Source organism: Ictidomys tridecemlineatus, chromosome 8 (assembly GCF_052094955.1).
Source record: "Ictidomys tridecemlineatus isolate mIctTri1 chromosome 8, mIctTri1.hap1, whole genome shotgun sequence".
Taxonomy (NCBI): Eukaryota; Metazoa; Chordata; class Mammalia; order Rodentia; family Sciuridae; genus Ictidomys; species Ictidomys tridecemlineatus.
Window position 1 is genome coordinate 126,432,001 of NC_135484.1, and position 8,628 is coordinate 126,440,628.

General features: G+C 33.9%; 1 protein-coding gene across 1 annotated transcript; it reads left to right on the forward strand.

Annotated features, from left to right (window-relative positions):
* Positions 1–373: 373 nt before the first annotated feature.
* LOC101958468 (olfactory receptor 2G3) lies at positions 374–1,309 on the forward strand. The gene has a single exon (XM_005342344.2). The coding sequence runs from the start codon at positions 374–376 to the stop codon at positions 1,307–1,309; it is 936 nt and encodes a 311-aa protein (XP_005342401.2).
* The last annotated feature ends 7,319 nt before the right edge of the window (positions 1,310–8,628 follow it).

The following is an 8,628-nucleotide window of genomic DNA, read 5'->3' on the forward strand; positions in this document are numbered from 1 at the left end:
ACCATAAGCCCCAGATCAACTCTGCCTAAGTTGTTATTGTCAGGGTTAAGCGGTGTGTTAGTCAGATTTTTTGTCACTCTGACCAAATGGAAGCTTTTCCTAAGTAGACTATCTTTAATAATAAATTTGACATTTAAGGGAAAGAGACAGTTTCATGAAGAAAAGGAGATATCAAATATTTACTGTGACAAAAATGACAGAAAAAGGCCTTTGCATTTATTAATGTCTTTTTAATAATTATCTTTTCTTCTTTGTATAATTTCACTGGTTAAAAACCTTATCTAAGAGTTTATCTCAAATATTGTAGGTAAATAGTAATAATAATACTTCCCTAGATTGAATTTCTATTTTTCTCTTTTGCCTTTGAAGACTGATGGAAGAAAACAATGAAACCTCTGAGGGAGGTTTTATTTTGCTTGGATTCTCAGACCAGCCCCAGTTGGAAATCATCATTTTCGTGGTAGTTTTGATATCCTATCTTCTGACCCTTGTGGGCAACAGAACCATCATTGTGGTCTCCCGCCTGGATTCCAAACTCCACACACCTATGTACTTCTTCCTCACTAATCTCTCCTTTCTTGACCTTGCCCTCACTACCAGCATCGTGCCCCAGCTGTTGTGGAACCTGAGGGGACCAGCCAAGACTATCACATCCACTGGCTGTGTCCTACAACTCTATGTGTCCCTTTCCTTAGGTTCCACTGAGTGTGTTCTCCTTACTATCAAGGCATTTGACCGCTATGTGGCTGTCTGCAGACCTCTCAACTACACGGCTGGCATGCACCCATCATTCTGCAAGACCCTGGCAGGAATAGCTTGGCTCAGTGGAGTGGGAAACACTCTGATCCAAAGCACCATCACCCTGCGGCTTCCTCAATGTGGGCACCGTCGTCTCCACCACTTCTTGTGTGAAGTGCCTGCCATGATCAAGTTGGCATGTGTTGACATTCATGCAAACCAGGTCCAGCTTTTTGTGGCTACATTAGTTCTCCTCCTCCTTCCCATGGCATTGATATCTGTCTCCTATGGATTCATTGCACATTCTGTGATAAAAATTAAGTCATCCCAAGCTTGGCACAAGGCTCTAGGGACCTGTGGCTCTCATCTACTAGTGGTGTCCCTTTATTTTGGGACCAGCTCAGTCATATACATCCAACCACAGAGATCTTTTGGCCACAGCCAGGGCATGTTTCTCACACTCTTTTATAATGTTGTGACTCCCACCCTCAACCCCCTCATATACACCTTGAGGAACAAGGATGTGAAAGGAGCCCTGAGGAGACTGCTGAGGAGAGAGCAACATTTCTAATGGACGTTTTGTACTGGAGACTTATTGAAGAGACATAATATTAAATAACTATTCCCTAATGTGCAGTGCATGTGTGGCTGCATTTACATACAGTGTGGCCCATACTGTGTCAAAAAAGAACATTTAGATTCAATTTCTGTAGCACATGAAAACTCACATATTTGTCACAAATATTTTCACAAATTCTCTCATTAAATATATTTAAAAGGTTGAAGTATATAGAAAGAGTGGAAGAGTTTCCCACACGTAAATACATATTTGCTTGCAAACATGATTAGGGAATTAAAATAGTATTTAATGTTTGCACAGTTGAAAAGTATATATTAGTATGAATAAATTATTGTAGTATTTCCTTTTAAGAAGAATTCTCTTATAACATTGTTGCAAACATTTTGTACCTGTTGTCTCAGTTCTTTCAAGAAAAAAAAAATAACAAAACCAAACTTCAAAAAGTGGGAATTTGTTGGCATAAAGGAACAGTTCTATGAATCTACTTAAACTGCTATTGAGAATGAATTATTATTTAACAAGTAATAATAAAAATAATTGTTATAAGTAATTACTAAATAATTTAATGAAATACAAAACTTTAATGTAATATAGTTTCTGCTTGATTCAGGCTCTTCTTGGCAAAAGCTTGCATTCAATTCCATTTAACAGTCACTTGCTTTCTTCAGTGTCTTTGTGGTTGTTGAACATGTGGACTGTGGAGCCACACTGCCTTGGTTTAAAGCTTTGTTTTACATACTTGCCATTCATGATTCTCTCTGCTCTTTACTTATTTTTCTCAGTTCAATCAGTTCTTACATATTCAGTATGGATTAAATAAATTAACTGATGCAAAATGTCAGAAAGTAATTCATGGCACTGGTAAATGCTGAGTGAATCTTAACAATTTGTAAAAATACTCTTCTAAAACATAATTGTGTTCAGCTATCTCCATAGTCTTCACACACAATTTCTATCATTCTCAACGTGTGCTTCATTGGTTGGTGTTTGTTGTTTTGTATTTTATATTGCATGGTATTTAATTTGTTATTTACTGGAAACACTAAAGCCAATCAAAATCTTCCTTACACTTCTTTGTGTCAGCACCAATTTGAACTTCAGTAGCAATTTTAACTTTGGAATATGTGCTCTAAAAATATTGTTGAAATTTAGAGTCACAGTGCTTGGTTTCAAAGCCCAGTCCTATAAAGCTAATTAACTAGGATAGTGTTTAAGTACATACCTATACTATACCAATTCACAGTTTCCTCCACTGTACAAGAGTGGTAACAATAGTTCCAAATTTGCTTGACTACTGTGATAAGTAAATCTTATCTTCTAGATAAGAGTTTAGCTCAGAACTATCTATTATATATTAAGAAAAACTAAACACCTATTTTTAGCTACGTATGTATCACTTACACTATTCCAAATTTCATAGCTCAATTGACCTTACCCATGTAATGATCTTCCTTATAACTTCAATCACTTTCTAGGATATTTCAACACCTTTTAACTGTGTCCAACCATGCTCTCATTTTTGGTAGCTCCTCTAACTCAGCATAAAATTGGATTACCGATCCTGCCTTCTATTTAGATTTCTCTTACCCTTGCAGACATAGGAAACTCTTCTCCAAGCTATCTCTAGTCTTAACCCATTTCATCCATCACATTCACATTGGCACTGCCCAAGATAGGATCCTCTATCTTGACCCTAACAAAGATTGACAATATATAGCTCTGGGAAGGAATGGATTTTGGTGCATCTTTGGTTTGGAGGGAAAACTATAATTTAATGATTGTGAGTGCCCTCAGATGTGCAATATATTTTCTGCCTTACACCCATTCATACCTGGCCCATGGACTCCTTGTGGGTCTATATCTAGCTTCCAAGGCACTTAAAATGTTGGTATTTGTGACTGTTATTTTTAAATTTTCAAACTATTCTTTTGATGACTTGTTTTTTCCATGAACACTTTAATTACTCTAGAAAAGTTAAACTCTATTTATGACTATGATATTCTAATTATAAATGCCTCTTAAATCATTACAGAATGAATTCTAAAGTAGCACAGTATCTCAGGTTTCCCACCATCTTGATTGAATTTGTCTTTTATCTCCTCATTATGCTCTCGTTTATCCTATTATTGGAGCAGCAATTTCTGAACATTTTATTTTTATTAACCTTAGCACTTTATACCATGTCAACTTCTCAAAGTCAAAATTAAATCTCACCTATTCCACAAACATGTCCTCATTCTTTCTTCTCTGACTTTCCATGCCATGTGGTATTTATTCATAAATGTATGAGAAAAAGAGAATCATTCTATTTAAACTCAAATTTAAATATTTTGTTATAGTTAGGGGAAAAGAATATAATCAGAAATCATAGGGGATATGCTTAGAAGAGTGAAATGAACCAAATTGCTTAGGGATTTGTATGTTATGTGAAGGAGGCTGGATATTACTATGAGTTCTAGGAGAATATCTTGTTTTGTATAAGGTCTTGGGCACCAGAGTCATACCAACCTAGTTCTAACTCCTAAAGTGAGTTCCCTAATTTCCAAATCTATAGAGTTAGAGTAACAGTGCCAATTTCATGATATTAGTGTGAGGAGTGGGGACAACACACATAACAGGCTTGACAAGTGTCTGGCATGTAGCAAAGCTCAACACTCATTTGTCTATTACTGGTGATTTTCCTCAAGGAGCACTATTAAATCAGAAGAAACATTATTCTTTTATGTCTACTGCCCATACCAGGGGCATGGCTCTTTCCATGCTCCTGGAGAGCAGCTTTAGAATGACACTGATTTTTCTGGTCATTTTCAGATGGTAAGAGAGGTGACTTTTCTTGTAAAGTATTCTCATACCAATAATTGAAAATAGTTGTCACCTGTTTTCAGGCCACAAATATAAGATAGAAAGTAAATAGAAACAAGTTTATAACTGAGAAAATTGATAAGGCCAATAGTACAATTTTGAAAGAATTTAGTAAAATTGGTAAATGGCAGGCAAGATGGTTCAAGAAAAAAATAAAAGAAAGAAAGCCCAAGGAATCACTATCAGTAGTAACAGTAATATAGCCACTATTATTATAAATTCTAAATAGAATAAAAATAATAAGTGAGCATTGTGAACCACTGCATACTTCAGAACAGGAACATATTTCCAGACACTTTGGGACTCATTTGGAGCAGGAAGGGATTTTAGCCTGGCAGGCATTGAGTGTGGGGTGTTTGACAGAAACCCAGGAGGGTGTACAAACCAGAGAGAGAAGGAGGGAGGGAGGGAGAAAGGGAGAGAGAAAGAAAGTGAGAGAGAGAGAGAAAATCTGAATAAATTAAAGAAAGACATTAGAGGAAAGGAAAGGAGTGTAAACCAGCATGGGGACAGATGTGCATACAGTAGGAAGACTTTCCAAGGAAGAAGTATGGTATGTCAGGAAACATCAGGGTATTTCCTAGGAATAGGAATTAAGCCCAAGGGATATTACAAAACTTTTCAGTAATTTCAGCATAGTTAAATTAATCAAACAACTCCCTTGTGGTTTGAGATCACAAGAACTTATTGATTAATTAATAAATCATTACTGTGATGATGCTATGAATATATAGCTTTTTTCTTTCATCATTGGATGTACAATAATCTGGCAACGATGTCTGTGGATGGTGTGATAGTGGTCACCTGTCTTCTTTTCCACATGAGTGATTAATTATTGCAGTAACATCTAATAAAAAATTACTGATTTTATTGATGTGAAATGGCAAATTTGTCTAAAAGGACGTACCTTTGTCTACTGCCCATATCAACCATGTTTCATTCTATTCATAGTTTACAAAAATTTTTAATTATTTTTGTGAACGTTGAATTTTATCAAATACTTGATTTTGAATTTAATGATATGATTATTTAAGTGTTTCCCTTGATTCCCTTATTTTGGTGAAATATACTTACTCATTTTTTAGGTTATGGAATAACAACAATTTGGGCAATGAGTATAATTGATTTTACAATTGCTTTCACAAAATTTCCCTTGTTTTTTCCCAAATTTATACTTCCCTAGGACAAATATTTGAATATTTCTTTTTTATTTTTCAAACATCTGATATAAAGATTTTCTAGAAATCAATTTGAAGAAAACCTGGGTACTTGAACAGGTATGATACATAAGATCTCCCAATGATCTATAAACAAAATAATGTGGTCAAATTTACTAGTTATCAGGGGAGTACAAATTTTAAATTGTAATGAGATATCCACTACATGCTAGCAGATGGCTAAAATTAAATGAACATAGAACATTGAGTGTGGGTATAGATGCGGAGCACTTGGGATTCTCACACTGCCTGTGTTTTGTAGGTGTTTATACAAGTTTTCTGAGTAAATGGTATTTACTAAAGCTAAATATATGTGTACTTATTTTATGACTAAACATTCTTCAAAAGCAATACTTACATTTTTATTTTCTGAAAGATATATGCAAATTATTCATAGCAGCATTGCTCATAAAAGTTAACCCTAGATACACTTAATGCCTATCAATACTATTATAGAAAAATATGGTATGGAATATTCACACAAAGAAATATAATGTTGCTATAAAATTTGTGATTTACTATATAAGCACCTTAATGATTAAATCTCACAAAGACAATGTTGAATGAATGAAGGCAGAGACAAAAAAAGTAATGCATTGTGTTTTTATACAGTTCTAAAATTACAATAATGGTTACATGAGGACAAGTAAAAGTATTATATAAAAATGAATTGAGGTCTGTTCTAGAGTGTTACTGTGTTTTATTTCTCAATCAAGATGTGTTTTCACAGTATAAAAATTGAGCAACTTGCATCTTTATGAAGTGTTTACTTTTCTGTATGAATAAGTTATAATTTAAGAATCAATAGGATTTTAACAAAAATCCAGATTCTATTGAAGATTATGAATATTTTTCAGTCCTGGGACTTGATGCACAGAAAATTGATCAAGTGAACTGAACAGTTGTTGTTTCCTTCAGACTCTGTATGTGCTTGAAGTTTGTCTGTTTCTGCTACTCTTTTAGAACTGAGTGCCCGTCTTAGCTAAATATTGTTGGCCATCCATCATTACATTACTGCAATTGTTTTCTCAGACCCAATCCACTCTGTCATTAATATCATCTGCCTAGAACCTGAATGTGCATGAGTTTTCCCTTGGACTCTAAAATATATAAAGAAGGATTAATAGCCCTAGATGAAATTAAGCTCACCTCTTCTATTGAGCCTTGAAGAAAATCATGAAGTATGGGATGAGTATGAATAAGTTTACAGCCCAATATTCTAAGTTCAGCATCTGAGCACACTCATGGACAGGTTGTGTTGCCTGCTTTTTTTTCTCCTTTCTCAAGATGAGTCATAATTCACTGTTTTTTCCCATTTTTTGGTTGTTGCTGGAACTTGGATATTAAAATATTATGTTGTAGCACTCTGGGTGCTGATCCTTCCCTAATCCCCTATGACTTGCTATTGTTTTTTGTTTGATTCTTTAATAACTTTCCTAGACTAATTCAGTAAACTCTATCTACCTGGTTGTATAAAATCTCTGATGTTCCTGATAAGTTCTGCTTTTCTTTTACCTTGAAATCTTATCTTACTTGGGGTCAGTTCTGTTTAGAGTTCAGCCAGTGATTGGTCCGAGGTTATGTTTAAGTGTCCTGAACAAGAAAAGTGTTCACCTCTTGTTGAATACGTGGGAGGCTTGGAGACTGCCTTCACTGTTTGGAGAGTTCATGAGTTTGCTAGGTATCAGCCAGGGTCTAGTAATTCACAAGTTCTCATTCTAGTTACTTCTTAGAGCGGATAGCTCTTTTGCAGAGACTTTGTAAAACTAGGTAGAATTTTGGTTTCAGTGGGATGTTCTTTGAGATTTTCCTCTTTAGGTTTCAAGCTAGTCTGTATTTATAAGGGTTCTATGCATAGCTGTTAATGTCCAGTAATCTTAGCTGTTTTGACAATAGACTGGGACAGTTATTTATTTTATTCAGCCATTTAAAAAATTTTGTTCTAATTCATATACATTGACAGTAGAATGCATTTTGACACATCATACATAAATGGAGTATAACTTCTTGTTCTTCTTGTTGTACATGATGTAGAGTTATATAGGTCATGTAATCATATATGCACATAAGGTAATAGTGTCCAATTCATTCTTCTATCATTCCTACCCCCATGCCTCTTGGACTGGGACATTTGAAAATATTCTGTAGAATTAATATTTCCTATGCTACTGGGACCCTAAATTAATCTTTACAAAACTTCTCCAATTATTTTTGGTATCAAGAAAAATATCACTTTATCAGTTATTATAACTAAGTAAATTTCATAATCAAAAGCCCTTAACTTCATGAAAATTAATCATCTTCCTTTACCTAACTAAAATCTATTCTGGGATGGTGGTCTTTAGAGTGTGCAGGACCTATTGCCACATTTTCTGTATTTACCAGCTTCCAACTTCTTTTTTATTTCCCACTGTTTCTAGGTTTCTCTGGTTCCTTTGTGGATGAAACTGGGAGAAAGATGATGTGAAGGGTGAGAATCGTCATATTTAAGTAGCAGAGTGACATGCTTTTGTATCTTTACCTATGCTCATATCAGACATTTAAAGCAACTCTTTTTGCTTTGGGCACATTCATGAGCCCATTCCAGATACTCTAAGATTGAGGACCATTTTGGTAGCATCTCTAAAGCATGTTTGAAATAAGTTTCCCTTGAGCTTGGGAAGAAGTGAAAATACTACTATCATCACTTCTTTTCATATTGACTTACAGTTACTGGCCAGCACAAAAATAAGAAAGATAAATAAAGTTTTAGAAATTGGAAAAGATAAAATGAAATTCTTTATTCACAGATTATGTAATATATAATAGAAATTTTAAAAATCTATAAAAATATAAAATTTATAAATAAATTTCATAAGATCACCAAATATAAGGTCAATACACAAAAATCAATGCTCTCTTTAAATATTGGCTGCAAAATTAGACAAATTTAAACATTATAACATCAAATACATATAAGTAAATCTAATAAAAGGCATAAACAATTACACTAAAATATATATATATAATTTCTGAGAGAATTTTTAAAAATGCAAACAAACATAGAAAACAATCTTGTTTATGGATGAGGAGATAAAATATTTTAAAGAAGATAAATCTCCACTCTTTAGATCATAGATTCAATTTGGAATGCCAGTCAAAATTTTTATAGATATTTTTGGAAATTACAAAATTAATTTTTAAACTCAGAAGCATATTTAGAAGACTTACAATATCCTAGAAAATCTGGAA